At 37.8% G+C, this 27,649-nt stretch overlaps 1 protein-coding gene across 3 annotated transcripts in view; it reads right to left on the bottom strand.

The window, feature by feature from the left end:
* The window catches only part of SESN1 (sestrin 1), a 102,561-nt gene that overhangs the window by 17,815 nt on the left and 57,097 nt on the right, over nucleotides 1-27,649 (bottom strand). Inside the window, exon 1 of one of the 3 annotated variants that reach the window (XM_011952819.1) lies at nucleotides 4,840-5,036. The exons of 1 other annotated variant lie outside the window; for it this stretch is intronic. In XM_011952819.1, coding sequence (XP_011808209.1) covers nucleotides 4,840-4,941 — 102 coding nt within the window. In that variant the 5' untranslated portion in view covers nucleotides 4,942-5,036. Of the gene's footprint in view, nucleotides 1-4,216; nucleotides 4,468-4,839; nucleotides 5,037-27,649 lie in introns of those variants that run through there. One more of the 3 variants, XM_011952821.1, reaches the window with a different exon arrangement.

Raw genomic sequence — 27,649 nt, 5'->3', positions numbered from 1 at the left:
ATTCTCCAGTCTCCCCAGTAGCTAGGACCACAGGCATGTGCCACCACACTCGGCTAATTTTTTGTATTTTTAGTAGAGATGAGGTTTCACCATGTTAGCCAGGATGGTACTGATCTCCCAACCTCGTGATCTGCCTGCCTCGACCTCCCAAAGTGCTGGGATTACAGGTGTGAGCCACCGCGCCCGACCAACAATCTTATTTTAAAAATGAGCAAACAACATGGACAGTTCAAGGAAAAGAAAATAAAATGCCTGACACTCAAAGATAAAACAACTGCAAGTTAACCATGCTGAGATACCATCTTCCTCCAAAAAGATTGCTTAGGATCAAAAAGTTTGATCACAGGCTGTATTGGAGAGAGGGTAGAGAAATAGTCATTAATTGTTTGTATATTGCTGATGAGAGTGTTTTGAAGTGTGAGAAAAAAGAGTATAGAGTATATATTACTACAACCTCTAGGAAGGGCAATTTGCAATACTGATCAAAATTAAAAAGTCCTATAGCCTTTGAATCAACAATTCCATCCTAAGTGTGTTAACCTATAGATGTGCTCACATTTGTGAAATGCCATATGTAAAAGTATAATCACTGCAACACTGTTTCTAATAGTACAAGGCTGAAAACAATCTCAGTGTTCATCAATAGAAGGCTGTTTCAATAAAGTTCAGCATGACCATAATAGAGTAGCATGCAGTCTTTGGAAAAGAATGAAGCACTTCTACATGAGTTGACTTTAAAAGCTCTTCAAGTTATATTATGATAATAGGGAAGGGGAGGAGAAGCAAAGTGCATAATATGTAAAATGTTATCTGTAAGCAGGAAAAAAAACCTCACCGATTCAATTTCTAGGCCTTTATCTTACAAATACATTAGCAGCATGAAAGGTAGTCATCTTTTTAAAAATGTGACCAGATTGACAGCACATAGGTTTAGAAACAAAGAGGTATACAAATTATATTATTCTGGTTTTATTTCTCTACCAAATATATAGTTTATATGCCAAATTATCATAAAACCATAGGTTTACAATTCCAAGAAGGTGGCTATGAATGCTTGAGAAACAGAATATTTCCTATATTTATGGCAAGAGTTCTATGTAATTCTTGTCTTTATAAGTCCATCCTATTGCTAAATTTAGTGAGCATATTGATAACACTGTCTCCCTTCTTCTTTAGCCTCCAAATTGAAGACTCCTAATCTGTAAAATAGGGATGATGACAAAATAATAATACCATCAATCCCAACTACATCATATTATAAACTATAGAAAATTTTACAAATTATACAAAAGTGAGTCTTTTATTATAGATTCTAGTCTTATTTTAGGTATAAGGTCTAACAGATTTGGCTGTTTAATTTCTCAGAAGTAGCACAGGAAGAGAGGGTAAAGTGGGGTTTCTAGACTGTGGCTGGTACCCTAACACTAGTCAATGATATCTGAGAACCAAATTGCCTTTTAGTTTTCTGCTTATTTCTTGAATAACATTGAAAAAGCAACTAGGGCTCATAATAATAAATAGCAATAGCAGCAGCAGCAGCAGCTAGCACAAAGTATTTATGAGCTGAGCACTGTTTTAAATTATATTACCTGTAAACAAAGACCATGTGTCTATGATACTAAAGTTCAGAAACAGTATTTGGTGTTCTACAATATTCATGAAAAAGTCGAGTCTTAGATTAATCCTTACGTTAATCTATGAAGCAGGTACTATTATTATCTCCATTTAGCATAACTAACTGATGAAAGTCCTGAGAGGTTTTTTTTAACTTATTTTTACTTTTTTTTATTATACTTTAAGTTCTAGGGTACATGTGCACAAAGTGCAGGTTTGTTACATATGTATACATGTGCCATGTTGGTGTGCTGCACCCATTAACTTGTCATTTACATTAGGTATATCTCCTAATGCTATCCCTTCCCCCACCCCACGACAGGCCCCGGTGTGTGATGTTCCCCACCCTGTGTCCAAGGAAAGCCCTGAGATTTGAACTCAAATATTCTGGCTTAGTCAGTACTAGTGAGTGGTGGAGATGGGGGCTGAATCCATGACATCTGGTTCTAGAGTTGGTATCTTTCATTATTACTCTTTTGAGACTCTTTAAGACTTCTTGATACCCTGGAGATTCTTATAGATACCGCTGTTATTATACAGTAGTATTCTTGGTTTATAAAAAGTTTCCATTTTCTAGAAAACTCACTTTTGAAACACTTCTTGGTCACATGTTAAATTGGTTACAACTCTTTTCTAGTAGATGCTGATCAAAAAAGGCACTGCAGGTGTTCGATGGGGTCATCATAAGCCAAACTAAATACATTTCATAACTTCCAATTTAGGTTAATTCAATTATTCCTTCATCTGTAGCTGTAAGAAACTACAGACTTTGAACAAATTTTGGCCAATCCAGATTCTAGGAGGCAGAGCTGCCACCAACAAATGGCCTTGTTGAAAAGCAGATGTAGATACTAATCACAGCACTAACCTCACAGGCTCTATGTGAAGGTGTGGCTGGAAAACTAACATGAGAACTAACAGTCTTTTCCCCTCAACAACCTAATAACCATCTTTGAAAGAGACAACAACAGTTTCCACCATCACAATATTACTTCTGATATGTTGCCTCAGTGTATAACGCAAAACACTAATTTTCAGAGTGAAAATTCTTAGTGAATGTTGACAGTAGTACCACAGAAAGACTATATATATATTTATTGTATCATTGTATGAATCAATGTTTGTGTTCTGAAAAGAACTGTTCCAGTCAGATGTTTCAAATTTGTGAGATACATTTATGCATCTATACCAATATCCTTAAGTGAAATAACGAATGACAAGTGCAAAATGAAAGCATTGTTGGCTTACAGTATCTACCCACCTGCAAAATTAGTTGAGAAGTAAAAATACACAAATAATTTGAATCATTTTGTTTTCCTCACTACACTATCACTGTTGTGATTATCACAACATTCACAGTAATTTTATTTTTTAAATTCAAAACCAGCATGTGTTTTTTGAAAAACATTTCAACAAGGTAAAGATATGTTATATAAAAAGTGAAAGTTCCCATCCCACTCTCCCTTCTCTGAGAGATTGCCTATAGCTGGGTGCTGGGCTTTTGACATTCAAAAATGTTAAATAGAAATTGAGAGATCTAGAAGTGTTAGAAAGAAATATGCCTACTATAGCAAAGTGTACTAATAATTGTTAATATTGTCAATAATACTAATAGGTAATTTAGAAATACTGAAAGTCCAGGTACTTTTTTTTTTTTTTTTGCCTTCTATGAACTGTATTTTAGAAAAAAATTTACTTACTTTAAGTTACTGCATTTGTAATACTTAGGCCATATTTGTGCCCTACACTTTGCTCAGGAGTTCCGTTTCTGGAAAGTGTTTAATTTAAAAGCATTATGGAAGCTAGCTATTTGAAAGAATTGTGTTACTCTTTTTGTAAAGTGAATAGTTTTCCTATAAAGCATTCCTTCTTAATTTATCTTCCCACATGTTGGGATGTGTTAAAAATGAAATACAACTATACAAAGTTTCCTGGTTTCCTGAACACAATCCCATAAGTGCTGTAACAATATGCAAGCCAAAATCTATTTCTTTATCTTTTAGTTTACATGGCTATCTTTAGAAATTCCAGATCTGGGCAAGAACCAGGACTCTGCACACAAACATCAGCAGAAATAACAGATCTATTCAAGCATGATGATTAGGGCTCACTTCTACTCAAAAAGAGAAAAGATCTATTATGACCCGCAAACAGAAACTGTAAATGTTAATTCAACACTTTCATACTGTTTTCACTTTTGGTAAAATTTCCAAAGCAATATTGTAAGAGACTTTCAAAGATTGTTTTATCATCTGTAAACAAGTAACATGTAATATGTCCATAAATGTTAAAATCTCGAAAAAATATTTAGTGCTTTACAACCTTCATGACAAAGTGTCTTCATTTAAGTTTCTATGAATATACATAGTATACTGATAATAGACTCCATTAAAGAAATTACGAAACTACGTCATTTTAATGGGCAAAGCTGCAGAGAGAAGAATTCACATTTAGATTTCTTGAACTAAGGCAATACTCTCACAGCATCTGATTTCAATTCAAATTTAAGGTTCGAGTTTTACCTAAGGTTACATTAGTAACTTTCAAATGGTTTCCTATTTGCAATCACTTAGAAAAAACACAAAATGTTACAATTAAGTACCTCTTTCTGAAGGCCAATTCAGAAAAGGGATGGCTTAATACGCAAGAGTAGACCCTGTGCGTAACGTCATAGAGCTTGCAGGACACACTTATTCCAGGCAACATCAGCTCTTCCCAGAGTCAAATGTGTTTTGTGTGTGTGTGTGTGTGTGTGTGTGTGTGTGTGTTTTAAGTAGGAGGCAAAGGGGGTGAATGTGGCTAAATAATCTGTTTTGACAAGACGTCGAGGGGCCATATCCACAGGCTGTTTCACCCTCAGACTGAGGTCTGTTGGGTTTCTGACTTGTGGAGGCTTGTCCAGACGACATTATTATTTACGTTTTGGAGACTTTCATTTACATGACCGGGGTCGCAGTCTCCCCCAGCTTAGCATCTTCTTGCCCAGGGACGACACACGGTGCGCCGGTCTCCCACCCACCGCAAGCAACCCCTTCCCCGAAGGGCGCGGGAGGGCCGGGACGCTGCTTCCCAGGCGCCCGCCCGCCCTACCTGGGGAGCGTTTTCGGATGCTGACCGGCAGCGACTGTGAGGAGGTGACGTGACCTCCGTGTTGCACAGGGCAGTTCGGCCGGGTGCTCACCCGCCCAGGTACCCAGCCGCCCGCTCAGCCCCTCGCCCAGGTACCTCGTCGTGGTCGGGGCCCCCGCCGCACTGCTTGCAGCCCAGCAGCTCCGAGACCGCCAGCGGGGCCGTGTACGCCTCGTTCGCGGCGGTGGCCAGGCGCATGTCGGCGCGGGGACGGCTGCGGACGCACGCAGGCGGCGAGCGCTGGGAAGCCGGCCGCGGCTCTGGGCTGCAGCGCCTCAGTCAGCACGGACGGCGGGGGGCGGGGCGGCGCCAACAAAGAAGCTGCGCGGCCCCGCCCCGCGCCCGTCACTTCACCACCCTGGCGGCCACGCAAGCCAATGCGGGCTCACGACTCCGCAAAGCCCCGCCCCCCGGCGCGGAGGCGAGGAGCTGGCTGTCTCAAGCGACGAGGTGAAAAATCACCTCGGGGGCCCAGGTCCCCCACCAACTGCTAATTCTCAGGTACGGAATGGGCTCTGGAAGGCAGCGAGGTGAGCGTGCACTGTCAGGAAGGTGCAGCACGAGTCTTCGGGCTTCAGGGACAGGGGAATCTGCCCGCTACACCCCCGCTCGGCCATTTACCTAGAGCCAAACAGCAGCCAACCTCGAGACTGACCCTGACAGCACCAGGAGTAATGAAGTTCTCTGTAAATTCGATAAACTATTGAAATTTCCCTTCTTCCTTTCCCATTATGCCCAAACGACGCTGAATGGGCGGCAGAATGCAGCAACATGTACGGGACCTTGGCTTATAATCAATGCAAAATTCATTTTGGTAAGCTACGTAAAAGCTATAAATATCACTCCCCTACAGAGATAATAAACCTTGGCAGACCTATCTTTGAATTGCCTTTTTCCTCTCAAGTATATTCAAAGGCTTTAAAATTTCTAGTATTCCTTCATAAGCGCCCTCCCTGGGTTATAAAGACAGAATTTCAATCTCTGAAATCGGATGAGGAACTTGGGAAAATACAAGTTACAAAGGAGAAAAACAACATTGTTGGGCCCAGAATCCAGATCCCTACGGTCCTATGTCAGTACTATTTCTTTACGTAACTCTATTCTCTCTCTTTAAAATAAATAAATTCCTAAATTACATCTCTTTTTGCATGTTTATGCTGTTTTCAAAGCTTAAGTGCTCAGGTTAAAAACAAAAAAAGTTGGAACATTCTGACAAGGAAACAAGTGGAATTCATAGCAGTAGTGATGGCCACAGAACAGGACTCATAAATGAAAATAAGTTTCAGTCTTAGAAGTGACGCTACAGTGTCTCAGTGAAGACTAAGTTACTCTTTTGGCTCTTTAACTATCATGTTTAAAGTGGCATGTCAAGATGGTTATTTTTTATTTATCTCCTAATAATAAGATAAGTGATACATGTTCTCTATACTGCTTTTAAAAAATAGCTAAAGCACCCAAAATATTTTTTACTGGTCAAAAGAAGCAATGTTGAGTTAATGTCGATATAGAAGAAAAGGCTACAGAGGCTTCCAAACTCTCATCCACTGAGCACAGCCACAAAAATAAACAGTATGATCAAATGCCCACTCAGCTGTAAGCAAATACAAAAACAAAACAAACCCAGTACATCATCCAATTTGCAGCAATATGACATACGCTGCGAAATAAATGGGTTGTAAATGAATGACTTGGAAACATAAACGCACTTGATGTATGGGATTGTGAGCTACAAAAGCTAGTTAGGTAGAAGTATGTGAAAAATGATGACTCTGGTTCTAGAAGAGTTGAGGTATGATTTTATTTCTGAAGGAATCACAGTTTTAGTTGTCTAGTAGGGCATAATCTTAGTTATGACATTTGTAAAATGAGGAATGCTTATCTTTCCATTTTGTAATGAGAGGCAAGGGAAAAGCATGCATTCAGTTAAATCAAAAGTGGCTTAAAATAAGTAAATGCAAGTGAAAACTGCAAACTGCATACATACAGTAGTCTGATACTTAGTGCTTGATAAATATTTATTGAAGAAATATTTCAGATATACTGAAATTGTATAGGAAGCTCCAGTTAGGATTCCCTTTTTCCCCAGATAGTTTCAAATTATTTTTTGAAACTAAAAAGAAAAGAAAAATAATTTTAATTTAATATTCTAATTTAGTGGTTTATGGAGAACCTTCAAGCCATTAAATGTCAGGATTCCTTTATGGTCTCTGTAAAGACTGACCTAAATTCCTCAACGAGTACTAATTTCTTGTTCTCTGCTGTAGAGCACTAGAGTGAATTAGTCACTCTATTCTCCAACATAAAAAGGTTGCCTCCAAATAAATTTACAGTAACCAAGAGTTCCAACAAATGTATTTTTAGAATTTTTTTTCAAGACAAAGTCTCACTCTGTCAGCCAGGATGAGTGCAGTGGCATTATCCTGGTTCACGTTCACTGCAGCCTTGACTTCCAGGGCTCAAGTGATCCTCCCACCTTGCCTCCTGAGTAGCTGGCACTACAGACACAGGCCACCACACCTGGCTACTTTTAAAATTTTTTTTGTAGAGATAGGGTCTCATTATGTTGTCCAGGCTGGTCTCAAATTCCTGGACTCAAGCAATTTTCCTGCCTTTGCCTCCCAAAGTGCTGGGATTATAGGTGTGAGCCACCACACCCAGTCCAACAAATGTATTAATTAACCTGCAACTATCATTGTGCAGATTTAACTTTTGAAATGTTTTGTTTTAAACCACTCAATAAAAAGTATTTTCTAAGGATTTCGAAGGTAGGCCAGATGTCCTGAAGGTGCTTCTCCTCTCAACCTCTAGGGCTGAGCACATACAGGAATGCAATAAACATCTGCTGAAAAGATGAACATCCTGAACACAGAACAGTGATTACAAAGGGCTGTGTTTTTGATATTTACTACAGGTTGTCAGTATAGGCCAGAGCTACCTTACAAAGTCTGCTATTTAAACATTTCATTTTGATATTTCTTTTAGGAAGAATCCTGACATTTAATCCAAGAAGTAATAGTAATTCTGAAATATTTCCTTTCTTTTAATAAGATTTTGGTCAACTTACTGAACTGTATCAAAGTAAGGTTCATGGCCTCTACATCTGTCCTTAGCAGTAATGCACTCAACCTTATTTTTCTCAAGAGCAAGCTGATAATCTGTGTAAAAGCAGAGTAGTGTAAAATGACTTGATTTTAACAGAGAAACTATGAAACATTAGGGAGTCTGCACTTGGAATGGTAGTTCAAGATAGGCTTCCTGAAGGAAAAAGATACCTGAGCTACAGCTTAAGAGTATTAGTAGGGAGGCCTCGGAAAGAAAATTTGGGGGAGAGTTTGGGAGAATAGACACAAAGTTCTAAGTAAAAGATCTAGCATATGCAGAGGCCCAGAAAAAGGAGAGAGTGATCCATTAGGGAAGCAGAATACAGGAAGCTCAATGGGTCTGGAAAAGAGGGTAAGGAGAGTTAACAGAAGGAGTTTAGGTAAAAGATAAACAGTAGGCCGGGCGTGGTGGCCTACGCCTGTAATTCCAGCACTTTGGGAGGCCAAGGCAGGCGGATCACAAGGTCAGGAGATCGAAACCATCCTGGCCAACATGGTGAAACCCCGTCTCTACTAAAAATACAAAAAAATTAGCTGGGCGTGGTGGCATGCACCTGTAGTCCTGGCTACTCGGGAGGCTGGGGCAGAAGAATTGCTTGAACCTGGGAGGCAGAGGTTGTGATGAGCCGAGATTGCACCATTGCACTCCAGCCTGGCAACAGGAAAGGAAAAAAAAAAGATAAACACTAAACGAGAGATTGTTAAGCTTCATTAAAGAATATGGATTTCATTCTTAAGGGTACTGTGGAGTTACTAAAAGTTCTAAACTGTAGAGTGACATCAGATTTGCATGTCAGCTAAGGTTTAGAAAAATATATTGGAAGGGGCAAAACTGAGGGCAAGGAGATGAGTGAGTTAGAAAGGCTGCTGAGGCAATCTTGGCAAGGCAAGAGGGCAGTCTTTGGAACAATGGGAAGGGAGAGAAGTGTAGAAGATGACAGTGGATTTTGTCTCTCCAATATGGTAGTAAGTTCCTTGAGGTAGGCAATCATGCCTCAAACTCTTGTTTTTGAAATTTAGGAGATAAATCTCAAATCATCTGCTTTCCTGATCAAGTGGCTTCCCTGAACTCATTAGGTCTTTAGAAACTATGATCAATTCATGACAAGGAATAGATATATTTTAGTAGAAAAAGCAGTAATTAGGCTAAAAGGCATAATCATACTTTTATGGACCACATGTTAAACCCTGTACTATAGATTTGCACATCTCCTCATTGGAATCAGAATTATACTTAATGCAGTAATTGGTTAGAAAACATAGAGTGATGGTTTTAGCCATTAAACCAAAGAACTCCTTTAAGAGTGGGAGTGGGATTTGTTAGATTTATGTGGTTTAAGCATTCTTGAAAAATCCCCTATTGTCATTTAAAACGTTTCATTTAGAACAAATGCTGGTTTATAAGACTACTTCTGCTTACTAATTTTGTCTAGATTTTTCTCCTCCAGCTCATATCTTCCTGTTTTTATCTACATAGCTTGTCTGCTAAGCACTTTTTCCCTTTTCAACATCATGTTTTGGGTACATTAAGATCCTTTTAGCACTGAACTTTAAACTGGTCCTCTTATTTGCTCTATACTTTTTTTTTTTTCAGTTCTTCAATTTTTAGAATTATATCACTTTAAAGGAGCAAGAATGTTGACAAGTCTTTGGTATTTTCCTCTCATTTAGGGTTTCTTCTTTTAGAAATGCACAGTGTTTTAACTTTCTACATAGCTATTTAGAAATATGAGGCATCACCAATATCTGTAAATAGTTATTATTCCAAGAAGTGTCAGTGCTTTTAAATTAAAAAGTTGCTTTTACCCCTAAAGAAACAATGTGTTAAATAATGGTCAGGTTTTCTAGGCTGGTAATAATAAGACCACTAATTTGTTAACTCCTGTGTATGAGACATGTGTTTACAGGTATAAAGCAGATGTAATTATTTTTATTTTACAAATTTGTGACATAGAAACTAAAAGTATGGGCAACTTGACCAGTTACAAAACTTGTAAAATTCAGCCTGGAATTGGAACTCAGGTCCGTCAGAATCCAAAGCAGCAGTCACTATATGAGGTTGCTGCTTTTACTGAATATATATTTAAAATTTTGATAACTGTGTATTCACCTAAGTTCTTGATTCTGGAGGCAAGAAAAGAGGGTAGGAAGAAAGAAAAATTTATCTCCCTTACTTTTACTCAGGGTGAGTTTTTTTTTTGTTTTGTTTTGTTTTTAAGAAATCATGGAATGGGTGATCTTGGGTTTTGAGAGCTTCTCTCCTCCATATTTCTCTCTTCACTCCTGTCTCTTTCTGGGCCTTTGGTGGCCTCGTGCTACCCAAAGCCTCTTCACTACATATCTCATCTGAATCTAGCCAACCTTCTACATGTTCCTCACATGACCCCCATTTCTGGAAAAGTGGTAGGTTTTAGGAAGAAAGCAGGCTTCTCAAACTAATCACACTAATTTTGTAAGTTACTGATATCTCCCATTTATTTATTTAGTCTCAACAGGATGTAAGCACCATAAAATCAGAATGTTTGTCTTTTTTGTTTACTGCTATATTTCCAATGTCCTAGTGCCCTGCACACAGGAGACCCTCAAAAATTATGTATCGAATGAAGGAACTTTGAGGAGATGTTTCCATTAAAACAATTATTTAAGCTTAATTGAAAGCCTAATAATGAATTTCAAGTTCACTCTTCAGGTAAACATTTTTGAGGCTTAGGGGCCACAAAACCTGCCTGTTTATAGGCAGGCAGGCTGGCTCTGTGAGGGAATCAGCTTTTACTGGGTTCAGCTCTGCTAAGCATGGTCTTTCAGAATCTCTCTACTTCTCCTTGGAACTCACAGATATCTCCTTGGAACTCCTCGGGATTACAGGTGCCCGGCCCAAATATATGTATTTCTTAAATCTTGTGATATCCAAGCTTTGATTTTTCTTTGATATTTCTGTGACTGCTCTCCTGCACTACCAGGTAAGCAGCTATACAGGGTCTGACAGAGGCATCTATGGATCACTTGTTAAGTCAGGCATGTACTTACAAGTCAGACACTTCCTGTGTCTGACAAGATACCATTGTTTGACAAGATTATGGAACATTTTGTAACCAAGTTTGGCTTTAAATAATCCTTAGGTCTATCCAAGGTGAAGTGATAGAAAAGAAAGTGTCTGTTGAAATATAAAAATTAAGTGGGAGAATTCATGCAGACATATTACAATGTTTAGAGGCTACTTTTCAGCATCATCACTGAGTTAAGAAAGAAGGAATGGGTTTAATTTAGAATACTATGAGGTCTATGAAAAAGGTGAACGTGAGGGGGAAATGGACAGTTAGGACTTTAAGCTGTATGTTACTAGGTGCTACTGAAGGTTTTAAAAAAGGAGAAGGAAATATACAAACTCAAAAAAAGGCAACAAAAGATACTAAATATATGCAAGTAGAAAATATTTCTCAGACTGAATATACTCTGTGTCGTATAATTTTTCTAACAGTTTCTGAGGGGCTGGATTTCATCTGTACCTAAACAATGTGAACACATGAAATGATCATAGTGCTTCTATTTGTGGGCACAGGCCAAGAACTGGTTTAGTATGTAACCTATAATTTTAAATACAAGGAATTAGCCAGGCATAATATTAAAAATTATCCATTCAAAATAGATTAAAACCAAACCTAATACATTTAACTTATCCTGAACCCACAGACTTGATGGAACTGAACTAATCCCATTTAACCATAGGATTTTACCCGTGGTCAGAATGTTTGGGCTAAATGCATATTCATGAGTCATTAGCTTAATCATGACTGAATTTTAAATGCTTTGTTTATACTAAAGATAATTTTTATTCAAAGAAACAAATGACAATATTCTAAAGTTTTAAAATCCAGTTGTTTTTTGTTTATAACAGCTATCTTGCCTTCCCTATCCGAGCCTCCCTACCCTATGATTTTTACTACCAAATGGTGAATAGAATTCTGCAATGTGTGCTTTTCTTGCACAGTTTGAAGAACCCCTACTCAGTTCCTTTTTGATGATCTTTAGTTGTAGGTCCTATAATCCTTTAAACCACCTTCTTTTTCTGCCTCCTTCGGAGGTCTCTTGCTTTCCAAGAGAGTATCAAGTTGTAGATTCTTAACCTGAGCACAAGTACAAGGCCACATCTGTAGGAGGTTATTATGTATTTTAAAAATAAAATGCTGGTCACTGAACTTTCCTGTCTGTTCTTCTGCTCTCCCAAATTCTCACTCTGTGGGCCATTTTCCCCTTTACCCAAAAGGCATAGATACATTTAGGGGACTATAGTTCATCAAATAAAAAGTTTATATTTGCTTATCCATTCTAGCTTTCTGTTTTGCTAAAACATACTCTCAAAAAATAAAAGATATAATACCACTTAAAAATGTATGCTTTTTACAGGAATTCAGATTTGAATGGAATTCAAGATCATTTTGCTTATAGTAATAGAGAATATGATCTTCTTAATTTTTGTGTTTTTATTTTCTGGCAAATAACTCAGAAATACTAAAATAGTATTTTTTTGAGATGATACAAATTGGAGACCGTAACATTCTTAATTTGTTATGAGTCTAATTTTTAAAATATATGCTCGTATAAGTTTACATTGATAATACTATTACTTTACCAATTAACAGAAAACTTGAGACTATGTAACCATTTAGCATTCAATCATTCATTATTTGTAAATATTTACTAAGTGTCAAATATATGCATTTCTTTTTTCTTTTTTAAATTTTTGTTTTATTTATTTTTTTGAGATGGAGTCTAGCTCTGTCACCCAGGCTGGAGTGCAGTGGCACGATCTTGGTTCACTGCAAGCTCCGCCTCCCGGGTTCATGCCATTCTCCTGCCTCAGCCTCCCGAGCAGCTGGGACTACAGGCGCCTGCCACCACACCCCACTAATTTTTTGTACTTTTAGTAGAGATGGGGTTTCACCGTGTTAGCCAGGATGGTCTCAATCTCCTGACCTTGTGATCTGCCCACCTTGGCCTCCCAAAGTGCTGGGATTACAGGTGTGAGCCACCGTGCCCGGCCCAAATATATGCATTTCTTAAATCATATGAACAAGCAGAAATCTCTTAATTTGAGATTGGGATTTAAGGTTAGACTTAACCACTTACATAAATCATACAGATTAGCAGATAGCTTGGGATTCTGTTAGGAAGCATTAAATGGAGGGTCATCTAGTTTATTATCTTTGCAAAGAAAAAAAAAAGCCTGAAAACCTCTCTAGTTGTAATCCCTTTAAATTTAAAATGAAGGGCAACTGAACTTAATGATCTCTCAAACTTTATTTCAACTCTAAAGTTCTAATCTTTTAATATAATTCCTGGCTAGGCACAGTGGCTCAATGCCTGTAATCTCAGCACTTGGGGAGGCTGAGATGGGAGGATCATTTGAGGCCAGGAGTTTGAGACAAGCCTGGGCAACATAGCGAGAACCCTGTCTCTTTCTATAGAAAAAAAATAATAAGAAGAAATAGCAAAAATATAATTCCTGATTTTATCCAGTTACATGCTTTCAGCTAACTAGAACCTGGCCCCTTCCTGCTCTGGACTTTCTTGTATATTATCAGTTTTCAAATTATATTTCTTAAAATCCATTCCTTACACATACTTTAGAGATATTATAAAATATTAGATTTGAACTTTCTTTTTCAAAGTAACCTACAAATGTATATCAACATTAAATTCATTGGAGGACTGCCACAACAATTTGTTGCCACTAATAATTCAGTTATTAATTTCTCTCCCACCATCTGTGTGAGCACATTTGAACATTCTCATACATGTATAAATGTGTCAGTGATTAGGAGGGGTATAGTTTATGTGTTCCAGTCTTTTAAAATACTCATGCCTGTCTACATCAGCTCAAGTAAAACTATAGTAGTGAGCGAACTGCTACAGCAAGTAGATATTTGGCTTTAAAGATGCCAGGAGAAGCTCAGGCACATTTGCTTGGTACATGCTCCTGAAAGGGTGTAACTGTCAATTTTTGTAAGGTCGAAGGAATAGATTGCACATCCCATCATGATTCCTTAGTTTTAGTGGATATTGTACATTTTGGTGCTTATTGTTTTAACTTTTATATTTATAATAAAGAATGCAAGTAGCTGTTTGAAATCAACCATTCTTTTCACTTTTTTGTTCAAGCTTCTGGATCAGTTTAACTGCAGAGTGTCTTGAGAATGCAAGGTGAACTATTTAAAAAGTTTTCACCCTCAAAACCATTTATCTAAGTCTATAATTTCAGGGATAACTTCTATAGTTCATTACTAGAGAAGTTTCTCTGAACATGTAGAGCAGAATAAAAAATGAAAGTATAAAGATATTTTCAAAAACCCAGAAAAGCACTTACCTGTGTGAATCTAGATTTTCTTGATATTATGCATACAAGAAAATATAGAAATACTGCAACCATCATTCATAACCCCTTAATTTCAAATTTTCTGAAAATATAAAATAGCCCCAGTATTTTCACTAATTGATTTGATAATTAATTTTCTTATTTGAACTTAAGTAATTTATTGATAAAACACTTTTACAGTTTTAGATACTATATACATCAGAATTCTGGTAATATTGTTTTATTAAAGACTAAACTGACAAATTAAAACACATTTTTTACACACACACACACACACACCCTCTCATGATCTGTATCCTGGAACTCACATTAGGTTTGGAGGATCCAAGCTAGTCTGTGGCTCTCTACATCACTCACCCAAGACTTGGGTCAGGCTTTAAGGTTCAGAGAATGCTCCAGTCATTTCTACCGGTTCCAGCAGAGTGCTTGGGGGAATCTAGTTCAAAGTCTTATTCTCATCAATGCCAAATAGAGCCTTAAAGAGAAAAAGCTGTTGGAACTACAACAGTTCATGTTTGTCTACTGAATTACAGACCAAACTCACTTTCACAATTTAACTTTCATTTAGCCTGTCCTGGGTCTGGTCTATAACTGAAAGCATTTTCAATCTTTTCAGCCCTCTTCAAGAAAACATAAATAAAGTCACTCTTATCCTTTAGTGATATACATGCCAGTATGAGCAACAGTCTTTATCCTAAATCATAAAAATTTGACCTAATAACTATTTTCATATTACATTTCAATTGAAAAAAATTAAGTGAAATAGTTTGGATTTGTTCTTATTAACAAAGATATTATTGATATCCAGATAATTTTTAGTATTTATAATAGGCAGGTTTTAAAATGCATTTGCTTTCTACAATTAGAACTTGCTTTATGTCAATAAATTCAACTTTCAAGTATTCAATTAGATTTTAAAAATTAAACTACAGTAGTTTGTAGATCATAAATACACATTAAAATGTTACAATCTTCAAATACTGCACACTAAATTTATACATAAGTGGGTTTTAAAAAATCTAAACTTCAAAAGATGCCAGAAAAATGTGGATCAGAGGAAAGAGCAAAGCAGAGTCAAAAGCAGCAGGATGCAGTTCAAATAGGTCACACTCAACTTTTAACTTTCCCTAAGAACAAAAACACAAGCTTAGCAACAGCTTTTAGCCAATCACAAAGCAGACAAACAGGTAAGGACTCAACTGCTCCAGATACCAATGAGGCCTAAGCTTCTCTCTCTCTCTTTTTTTTTTTTAAATTATATAGTGTCACAAGAGAAAACAACAAATTATAAAACAGGATATATTGTCCTAGGTTAAAAGTAACTGATAAAATCTTCTCACCAACCCTTGGCAAACAGATTAGATTTTAGTATTGTAGTGATTATTTGTTTCATCTTTATTATGCCAGATACCGTATACATCAAGTTACCATTAAAATAATAGGGTATTTTTAGTAGGAAAAAAAAACAGAATTTTGTGGGAAATATTCTTTCTTGCTGTGGGTAGAAAATAAAGGTAGGAATATCTATTAAAAATTATTATTCTCTTTTTAAATTCTCTAGCATCCAATTTCCAAAAAACATAGGGGGAGAAACACTGATGGTGAAATGCTACAGCCCAAATCCAAAAATATAAAATACTAGTAAAAACAACCATACCACAAATAGAACTTTCAAAACAAACGCAGGATCAAGCAAACTGAACAAATTGACAGTGCAATTCTATACAATTTTTTCCTCTTTATTTCTATCACTCAATACATATCCTCCTTCTTGGAGAGAAGGTTTTCAGAGGATTTAGAAGGGATTTTCAAGAGTTGCAGATTTCATCACTGTTATATTTAGCACAGACCTCAGATTTGCTCAAACTGACAAAGCATTACCTGCAATACAGACACAAAAACGTTGTGAAACAATAGTTAACGGTTTTTAAAATTTTGTTTCAGTTTGCCAAATGTATATTCTAAAGCAGTTTCCAATATTTTCTGTGACTATCTTCATGAACAAGATTTCTTTTCTCTTCAAATACTACTTAAACCATTTGATGGTTTTAGTTCCCTAAAAAAGGAATTATTTAAAGTAGAACAGTTTGCTTTGTCATTATCATTAATAATCTCCTTCAACCACCATTTTAGGAGACACTTTTATTTTTTAGAGATAGGGTTTTGCTCTGTTACCCAGGCAGTAATGGGGTGATCATGGCTCACAGCAGCCTCGAACTCTTAGGCTCAAGTGGTTCTCCCACCTCAGCCTCTTGAGTAGGTAGGACTACAGGCATGCCACCATGACTGTCTTAATATTTTAACATTTTTGTACAGACGGGTCTTGTTATGTTGCCCATTCTATATGGACTCAAGTGAACTCCCGCCTCAGCCTCCAAAAGTGTTGGGATTACAGGTGTGAGCCACCTTGCCCAGCCCACCATGTACTTTAAAGCAAAGGAGGTTTGCTAATAACATTGTAGGATGCTGTAAAAAAAGTGTATAGATGTATATTTCCCTCAATATTTCACTGTTTTCCACACACCCCTAGAGTAGGGGAAAAGTTTAGAGACTAGCTCTAGGTTTTATTTATCAGTCATATCTTGCCTCATCCTTCTTTTTTTTTTTTTTGAGATGGTGTTTTGCTCTGGCACCCAGACTGGAGTGCAATGGCACAATCTCAGTTCACTGCAACCTCCGCCTCCCGGATTCAAGCAATTCTCGTGCCTCAGCCTCCCAATTAGCTGGGATTATGGATGCCTGCCACCTAGCCTGGCTAAATTTTTTTGTATTTTTAGTAGAGATGGGGGTTTTCACTATGTTGGCCAGGCTGGTCTCGAACTCCTGATCTCAAGTGATCCTCCCGCCTTGGCCTCCTACTGGGATTACAGGCATGAGCCACCATACCCAGCCTCATCCTTCTCCTTTATCTTCAGTTGTCACAGATAACTAAGCTATGTTGAATCAGAAAAAAAGGTAGTTTTAATATATCATTTGGGGAAGAAACATCAATTCTATATCAATCTCATGTTTTTGGGGGGACTTTTAAACCCTAATAATTCAGAACAGTATCCATCCAAATATTACTGAAAGTTTCATTAATACATGTATACTATACATAAAGGATTGGTTAAATTTATAAAAATTTATATATGTGGATATACTAGTCTTACTTATTCATCATTCAGTCAACCAGTGTTAATTAAGCCCCTACTATGTGCCAGGCATTTTTTTTTCTTCCCAGTAGATATTTTTTTGAGAACAACATCCATATCTTCTTCCTTTCTCCTTTCTTCTTTTAATTTCCCATAGTGATGCACCCACTTGAAGTCTTTTCACTCCTAAAGGAGCACCTGGACTGAGGAATGCCTTAAGCTACAAATGCATGTAATGCTGAAAAGCTAATTGTTATTGTAGCAGTTAGGTAAATGAATGTCAATTGATGGAGAGCTTTTAATCTAGTAACTCAGATTTTTAATCTAAGATATGATTCCAGAAGCAGGGCAATGCTATACTTCATAGTTTCGATTTGATATTAATAGAACATCTAAAAACATGTATGCATCAGACATTGTTCTAAAGCTTTTTTTCTTTTCTTTTTTTCTCTTTTTTTGAGACGGAGTCTCGTTCTGTCGCCTAGGCTGGAGTGCAGTGGCATGATTTCAGCTCACTGCAAGCTCTGCCTCCTGGGTTCATGCCATTCTCCTACCTCATCCTCCTCAGTAGCTGGGACTACAGGCACCCACCACCACGCCCGGGTAATTTTTTGTACTTTGTGTTCGTAGAGATGGGGTTTCACTGTAGCCAGGATGGTCTCAATCTCCTGACCTCGTGATCTGCCTGCCTCAGCCTCCCAAAGTGCTGGGATTACAGGCATGAGCCACCACGCCAGGCCGTTCTAAAGCATTTTAACTCATTTAACTCTCATAACACCTTAGGTACTCGCTATCTTCATTTTAGAAATGGGAAACTCAGAGAGGTTAAGTATTCAACCCAAGGCCACACAGTAAGGGTCCTGAGGAAAGGTTAGAACTCAAGCATATTCTTTCTACTATACCACAATGCTCCTGATAATGTTTTAGTTTTGTTAATGTTAATATTCCAGTGATGGTGTGCCCATCAGAAAGAGGCCAAGGGATGCTAACTCCTACCATCTTCTCCTGTCTTCCGCTGCACTATGTTCCCTGCAATCTGCTCTGTATGACTGCTCACTCCACCCTCTGTGACCACCCAAATAAGTAGAACACTATGCCTCTCCAGTAAATCTGAACTGGTTCCCCATTGAGACAAAATAAAAATGTTTTATAACATCTCTCAATATATCTTCTCCCTAATTACTGCCCTCCTCATACATGTTAATCCTATCCCAACTTTCTTGATTCCATTTACCTGCTTATGGTTCCCCTTTGAAACTTATACATTTCTCCCTGACACTTGAAAACATTCTTCTCTCAGAGTTTCATTAAGGACACATTATCATAACTTCCTTCAAAAGTCTTCTAAAATTTCATCTTCTGAACAAAAGTTTGTAAATTTTATCATGCTAAATAAGGAAAATCTTCTACCACTTGACAGTCTACCATGTTAACAGTGACTGTTAACCTCCAAAATATGATCCACTATGTTTTTGATACTTTTATAAATAATGTTAGTGGATGCGCCTATGTTGTGTTCAGTTTTAAGGCACAACCACAGAGTATTTATAAGCCCCTTTTGGTCGATGTTAAGAGTACATTCTGTCCCAGGTGCAAGGATTTGGGGAAGTATGTTTGGGGACATATGTTTATCTTACTTTGAAATTGTAACTACTGGCACATCACATACAAATAGGTACTTAAATTACATTTTGATTATGTTACAGGCTTTGCACATAGAACACTAAAGAGAAAGCAACAGGTTTGGATCTAATAAAATAAAATGAGTAAAATTATCATTTAGCATAAACAAAATGTAACATTTTATGTAAAAGGAAAAATATAAAAACATAAATGAAGACTTACATTGTCAAATAATCATTATTAAAGTCACTTTCATATATTTAAAGCATAAGAGAATATTGTAGATTGTTCTTAGTGGCTAATTATGTTACTGCCTACTCAAAGAATGAGTGATTTTTTTTTTGTAGAATGAAATTCAATGATCACACACACACACACCCTTAAAATGTTTTCCCATACATTTGAAAATCAGTAATTTTTGTCAAAATAGATGTTGACTATTGATATAGCAACATTTCATTATATCTCAATTAACTTTTTAAAAATCTCATGAATCTAGAACAAGTTAAAAAAAAGATGTAAAATAGATGTCACAAAATTTACATACCACAGCATATGTACTGTATTTAGTGGAAAACCCTTCGCCTGCCTCTCTTAGAGACAATTTACTTTTACTTGGTACAAAATTATAAGAAGCTTCTTTATCTAATTTCTAAGTCCACTTAATCACAAAGGAAGAACCAGAAAAATTCTATAGAGCAGAAACAAGAACTTGGATAGCACAGTAGCAGGAAGCCATTTTCTATAAGGGTAATGGTCCTATAAGCCTTAAAAAGCCCTGAGAGCATCGCTGTCTCCCAGATGAGGTTAAAAACTGACCTCAATATTAGTGCTTCTTACTCATGTTGGACAAAATACCTAAAAATATTTCTATAGATACTTCTCAACTTACAATGGGATTATGACTCAATAAGTTGAAAATATAAGTAAAAAATGCACTTAATACACCTAATCTTCTACATTATAGTCTAGCCTAGACTACCATAAATGTGCTCAGAATGCTGACATTAGCCTACTTTGTCAAAATGTGGGCAAAATTTGGGCAAAATCATCTGGCAATGTGGTAGAGTATTGGTTGTCTGCCTTTGTGATTATGTGGCTGAGAACTGTCACTTGCTGCCACTGCCCAGCATTGTATCATACTACTTTCCATAGCATTTTTCTACTGAATGTGTGTTGCTTACCCACCTTAGTAAAGTCAAACAATTGTTAAGTGGAACTATCCCAAATTGGAGACCTGTGTGTAAGAAATATTGCTTAAAATGGCTGAACTGGTAAAGTAACAGAAATCCTCAGAAACCAAAACCCACCAACAGGAGTAGTCCAGGGAGACAGTGAGCACTGAGGCTGGCAGCTGTGGATCCTTAGGGACCTAAAACAGCAGCACAGAAAACAGAAGGCAAATCCTAGGACTTGGGAAATTAAGAGGTGGATCAGAGACCCCATCACAAAGCCAAACCCCAAGGGGCTAAACGCTCAATGAAAGCATAAACAAAGAAAAACACCCCATTTACAAAAGAAGACAAGATTTGCCTGTTTTAATGTTTATTCTTGGTGGAAGGGGTAAAATCTCCCCTGAATATTCATAAACACAAGGTGGATCACACATGAGGAGTTGGGGGATGAATTCCCTTATTACCTACCTGCTCTTAAAAGCAAGGCAAATATTTAGTATAAAGTGGGCTGGTTATGTCCCCCAGGTTCCAGTTAGAAATAAATATAGATTTTCTCTGAAGGAGATACAATTCCAATGAATATAAGCTTACAATAATAAAAAGTACTATGCAAAAAGATGCCATTAATGAGGACTACAGGAAACAATAATCACCTAAGACTAGAAAGTCAGATGCAGCCTGACTGCCAGAAATCATCTGTAAAGACTTTGGATACTAGATACAGAAGACCAGTTCAATATGTTTTTTAAAACTTTATAGGAAAGTATGGGTGAGAAACAGGAAACTATCAAAAAATAACCAGGCAGATTTGAAAATGAATGAAATAGTTTTTATAATAATTAAAACTTAAAATTCAATAGATAAACAGCATATTCAGTATAGCTGAAAAATTATTAGTAAACTAGAAAGTAAATCTGAAGAGTCCAGAATATAGCACATACAGCAAAGAAATGAAATTTAGGAGAGAGAAAAGACGTGGAAGATGAAATAGGTCTAATACATATCTAATTGGAAGGAGAAAACAGAAAGAACAGGACAAAGGTAATATTCTAATACATGATGGTTAAGGATTATCCAGAACAGATTAAAGACACCAATACTCTTTTTTTTTTTTCCAGGAAGCACAATGAATCTCACGCAGAATAACTTAGAAAAATTATACCTTGGCCTACAGTAAAACTGAACAATTTCAAGGAAAGAGATCTCAAAGTCCATGAAAGGGAAAAGTCAGATTATCTACAAAAGGAAAACTAAGCTGACAGCCTAATTTTAAAGAGTGGAAGCCAGAGGATCAAAATAGTGAGAGAAAATGACCATTGTTGAATTGTATTTAACACATGAAACTATCTTTCATAAAGTGAATGAAACACATTTTAAGAGACAAAAATTAAGAATCTACTACCAACAGATCCTCAGCTGAAGGAGTGTCAGTTCAGGAGGAAGCAAGAAGATTTCAGAAGGAAGTGTGAAAAAGACCAAAGAACAGTCAACAAAGAAAAAGTTCTTTGTACTTAAGATTTTCATTTCATGGGTAAAATTCTCACCTACCCAGAACAGTACATTCTGTATGAATTCTGAATAGCTTTGTGTGAACATATGCTTTAATTTCCCTTGGCTTGGAGTGGAATGGCTAAATCATATAATAGGTGTAGGTTTAACTTTTTTTTTTTGAGACGGCGTCTCACTCTGTTGCCAGGCTGGAGTGCAGTGGCACAATCTCGGCTCACTGCAACCTCCTCCGCCTCCCAGGTTTGGTTCAAGCGATTCTCCTGCCTCAGCTTCCCGAGTAGCTAGGACTACAGGTGTGCACCACCACGTCCAGCTAATTTTTGTATTTTTAGTAGAGATGGGTTTCACCATGTTGGCCAGGATGGTCTCGATCTCTTGACCTCGTGATCCGCCCACCTCGGCCTCCCAAAGTGCTGGGATTACAGGCGTGAGCCACTGCGCCTAGCCAGGTTTAACTTTTTAAGTAACTGCCAAACTGTTTTCCAAAGTAGTTGTACCATTTTATATTCTCACTCATCAGTGTATCAGACATCTTCTGCCAGGTACAGTGGCTCACACTTGTAATCCCAGCATTTCAGGAGCCCAAGGCAGGCGGATCACTTGAGGCTAGAAGGTCAAGACCAGCCTGGCCAACACAGTGAAACACTGTCTCTACTAAAAATACAAAAGTTAACTGGGCATGGTGGCACATACCTGTAATCCCAACTACTCAGGAGGCTGAGGCATGAGAATCGCTTGAATCCAGGAGGTGCAGGTTGCAATGGGCTGAGATTGCATAACTGTACTCCAGTCTGGGTGACAGAGAAAGACTTCGTCTAAAAAACAATAAAAGACATCTTGGCCGGGTGCGGTGGCTCACGCCTGTAATCCCAGCACTTTGGGTGGCTGAGGCGGGCGGAGTGCCCGAGGTCAGGAGCTCGAGACCAGTCTGGCCAACACGGTGAAACCCCGTCTCTACTAGAAGTACAAAAAAATTAGCCAGGCTTGGTGGCATGTGTCTGTAATCCTAGCTATTCAGGAGGCTGAGGCAGGAGTATTGCTTGAACCAGGGAGGTGGAGGCTTCAGTGAGCTGAGATCGCGCCATTGCACTCCAGCCTGGGCGACAGAGGGAGACTCTGTTTCGAAAAAAAAAGAGACATCTTTACCAATGCTCAGCATTGTCAATCTAAAACATTTTAGTCAATCTAATGGGTAGTGCAGTTGCTCTTAACAAGTGATTTTTTTCTCCCATGGGACATCTGAAAATTTCTGTGTATACTTTCGATTTTCACAACTGGTGAGGAGCAGGTTGTTACTGCTATGTAGCAGGTAGAGACCAGGGAGGCTGCTAAATATCCTACAATGCACAGGACAGCTCCCCCTCCCACAACCAAGCATTATCTGGCCCAAGATGCCTAATGTAGCAATATCTCATTGTGATTTTAATTTGCATTTCCTTGATAACTTTTGATACTGAACATGTTTTAATGTGCTTATTGGTCATTTATATACATACAGATATTTTTGTGAAGTATCAGTTCAAACCTTTTGTCCATTTTTTATTGAGTTGGTTATTTTCTTGTGCTGTAAGTATTCTTTATATATTTTGAATACAAGTACTTTGATATACATGTTACAAATTTTATTTCAGTCTGTGGCTTGCCTTTCATTTTCCTAATGGTGTCTTTTGAAGATCATGTTTTAATTTTGATATGATCCAATTTGTCAATATTTTATTTAATGTCTCATGCTTGTATTCTAGATAAGAAACCTTTGCCTACCCCCAGGTTACACACTTTTTTTCCCATCTGTTTTCCTCTGAAAGTTTTATAACTTTAGGTTTTAATTTAATAGGTCATATAAATTTTATGATATTTGAAAATAAAACTGCTGAAGTTTCTCTTCAGGGAATGGGATTATGGGTGAATGGCATTCACTTTTTAAATACATCTGTTGTATCTGACAATAATTATTAAACATTCTACAGTACAGATAACTTTTTGGAGTAAGGGAAGAATGTGAATGAGAAGTTTATATCTAATGGGGCTAATTTGTTGTTGTTATCACAGGGACCAAATTTGACCTTAAAGTCTTCTGGTACATTTGCATGTATGTATGTATGTTAAATTAAGTACTGTCTGATGAGTTTCTACTACATTAACTCCATGCAGCAAAAAAGTAAAGTGGTCTTTCTTCCAGAGACCAGTGCCTTTCTTCCAGGCAATACTGGGGGGTAAGATAGGGTTAAACAAGGTGGTTCTACTTTTAGTACCCTTGAGTCATAAAAAAGCATCTCTTAAAAATAGTATTAGTTGATGCCACATGGAAGACTGGGCAACACAGACCAGAGAAGCAAAGAGAATCTACTACTTAAAAATAATTGCCCCTATCTCAGAACTGGCACAGAACAAAGACTGGGTCATGAAAGCAGTGCACTGGAAAAAGAGACTATTTTAGAGAGCCTCCTAGTATCAGAAAAGAACAACCCCCCAAACTTTCCAATAAATCTGCAGCTGAAGAAATGAAAAAATGGTATAGGATTGCACAGTGGTGCATATGGTGACATGAGAGAGGGTATCTCTGAATTGGGATTGAAGTTTACCTTTATGTATATTAACTGTCTCATAGAGATTTAGTCTAAATTGTTCACTTCATAAGTAAAAAATGCACTTAATACACCTAATCTACTCTGAAACAGATTTAGTGTTTGAAGATGGTTTTAGGATACTTTTCTACCTTCTCTTTTTTTTTTTTTTTTTTGGAGACGGAGTCTTGCTCTGTCGCCCGGGCTGGAGTGCAGTGACCGGATCTCAGCTCACTGCAAGCTCCGCCTCCCGGGTTTACGTCATTCTCCTGCCTCAGCCTCCCAAGTAGCTGGGACTACAGGCGCCCGCCACCTCACCCGGCTAGTTTTTTGTATTTTTTTTTTTAGTAGAGACGGGGTTTCACCGTGTTCGCCAGGATGGTCTCGATTTCCTGACCTCGTGATCCGCCCGTCTTGGCCTCCCAAAGTGCTGGGATTACAGGCTTGAGCCACCGCGCCCGGCCCTACCTTCTCAAGGAAATTATTTACTGTGGAAGATCTGCAATAATGTAAGCAGTAAATGAAAGACTAAAAGAGGAGGAATGGTCCTAAATTTTACAAAGAATTTCAAAGACCTACAATTTCTAAGCATAATAGAGCTCTGTGTCCCAGAAAGACTCTTCCCAGCCACTGATGACTAAGGACACTATTAGGAACAATAGAAACCACGGCTTAAAACACAGTAATTGAACCAAAAAGTTGGTCTTCAGACTAAATGCACTTGATTTATGGCAATTGTACTATTCAGAACAATTCTTATGAGAAGCAGGAATGATTTTGCTTTATTAAATCTTTTTCTTGAGTGTAAATTATTGCTTAAGATGCTGTGAATACTGAATTTTAAATGTTGCCACTCACTTCCTACGACCTCTCCCTTCTCAATGCACTCCTTTCCTCCAATAACAAGCAAATTTGTCTATTCTGTTTCTCTTTTATTTTCTTTAAGATGGGTTCTTGCTCTGTCACCTAGGCTGGAGTGCAGTGGCACGGTCATATCTCACTGCAGTTTTGAGCTTGGGGCTCAAGCGATCCTCCTGTCTTAGCCTCCCAAGTAGGCTTTTACAGGTGCATGCCACCACACTCAGCTATTTTTTTTTTTTTTTTTGTAGCAACAGAGTCTTGCTATGTCGCTCAAGCTGGTCTTTATCTCCTTGCCTCAAATGATCTTCCCACTTTGGCCTCCCAAAGTGCTGGGATTATAGGCATAAGCCATCACACCCAGCTGCTGTTTTTCCTAGTGAGGAAGGAAATGTTCAAGTTATTTTTCTATATAAGTTTGTATCTAATTACATTAAAATTGCTGAGCTCCTTCAAGCTCTTAGAACTCCTCAGTAAGGTTCTTAGACATTATTAACATGACAGATAACATAAGGTCTGAGATATTACGATACACCTAACCCTCAAAATGTTAAGTATCTCTGCACCCAATGTAAGTGGCAGGTAAAAATAAAACAGCCTTTTAACTTGGCCATAGCTTTTGGAGACACTTGGGTCTTAGACACATGTGTCTGTTTCCTCTGATTCTCTCCTCTCTAGTCCTGCATTAGTATAAGCAAGATCCCTAGCTCTGAACCCTCAGAATTAGCACTTTAGTACCTAACAAGAAAGCCATTGCTAGGATCCTCCTGATCTAAGAATCTGGTCTAAGGAGAGATATGACAATCAAGAATAAAAAGAATGGTTCTGGAAAAGCAAGAATATCAAATAAATTTCTTAGGACTGTGAATGCCCACAAAAGCATGATCAAGGCTCTATGTCCAGAGCATTTATGTAAAGGTGTAGATTGCTAGTAGTAAGTTTCTTCCTATGCATGCAGAGTATACCAAGGGGAAAAGACAGTAGAAGATTTCTCCAGTGTATCAATAGATGAGGCACCTGAACTTCTCATGTCTCAAAATATTCTATTCTCAGCTGCCTAAAATTACTTTATCCGTAAGTTTAAGGATGCAGTGGGAATAGGTGAAAAAGAGGAAGAATAAAAATAGCTGGGATGTGGCTTAGAGAAAAATATGTCACAAAGGAAAAAAATAAGTCTGGAATCTTCAAGATTCTAAGGTCTGGAAAGGAACCATAAAAATGTCACATTAAGAAATGATTATGGTTCTACATAGGGACTATAGAATAAAACGTAAGATGTATGTAGGGTTTTATGGTCTACAAATTAATTTCCCATAGAATGACTTGTACAATTTCTTACAACAACCTTGTAAGATGTATCTCATTATTCCTGTATTACCCATGAAGAAACGTCATACAACTGACAAGTGGCAGAGCTACAAGTCAAATGCAGGTCTGCTCTGACTTCAGGTCCAGTGCCCTTTCCTTTCCACCACTCAACAGTTTAAAATGCAGCTTCAGAGCCGCTCTTGGGGCACTTACAATCCAGTTGATCATAAAATACTCAGAAACAATTAGAGAACACTTCTAGGCAACGTGTAATTTTGTATTAAATTATACACCACCAAATGCAAATATCCAGAAGTAGGGAGTCAGCAAAGGCTTAAAAGATGGGTAAAGGGGAATGACAGAGAGGAGAGAATAAACTGGATGAACTCAAGAGACAGTTAAGAGATTTCCCTGGCTCTGGCAGGAGATGAGTGAGTTAGCAGTGGGAAACGGTCAGTTTTAGGTAGTCTATAAAATCAGTAGAAGTGATTAGATACTGCAAGGGGTAATAAAGGAGCCCTAAAAGATTTCTCAGCAGTGGTATAAAGGAGTGAAAGCAGTGACTGTGCATGAGGAGCTCAAGGCAAATTAAATATGTGCACTTCAGTGGAAGAGGTAGTGCTACCATTCCACCTCCTCTCCAGCCTCACACCACCACCAAAAGTCCACCTGCTGAAATCACTCCTAGACTTGTGTATGTGCTCTTCCCTCTGAGTTCAAGTCTTTCCCCTCTAATCATGGCCCACCCCTCATCTTTGGCCTGAAGTTAGAAGTCACTGCCTTGGAGAACCCTTCCCTGACGCCTCCTGGTCTGAGTTAGATCTCCTCCTTTGAAAATTTCCTCTGTGGCAGCACTTCTGAGCACTATAATTTCCAGTGAGCTAGCCAGTCTCCCTTATTAGGCTGAAAGCTCCCAGGGTAGGAAATGGCCCATCTTTTTCCAGCATTGAAATCCCTTGGTACATAATAGGTGATTTAGAGGAAGCAAAAAGAAGTATATAGTCAGGAAACAGATTTAGGGATTAACTTCCCCTAAGATTACAGGCTGAGTATCCCCTATACCAAATGCTTGGGACCAGAATTATTTCAGGTTTTGAAATATTTGCATATATATAATGAAATTATGGATGGAACCCAAGTCCAAACATGAAATTCATTTATGTTTCATATACACCTTATACACATATCCTGAAGGTAATTTTTTTTTCTTTTTTTTTTTTTTGAGACGCAGTCTCGCTCTGTCGCCCAGGCTGGAGTGCAG

This window comes from Colobus angolensis, unplaced genomic scaffold, assembly GCF_000951035.1.
Source record: "Colobus angolensis palliatus isolate OR3802 unplaced genomic scaffold, Cang.pa_1.0 Scaffold35, whole genome shotgun sequence".
In the NCBI taxonomy this organism is placed as follows: domain Eukaryota; kingdom Metazoa; phylum Chordata; class Mammalia; order Primates; family Cercopithecidae; genus Colobus; species Colobus angolensis.
This window is presented reverse-complemented; position numbering and strand designations above follow the sequence as displayed.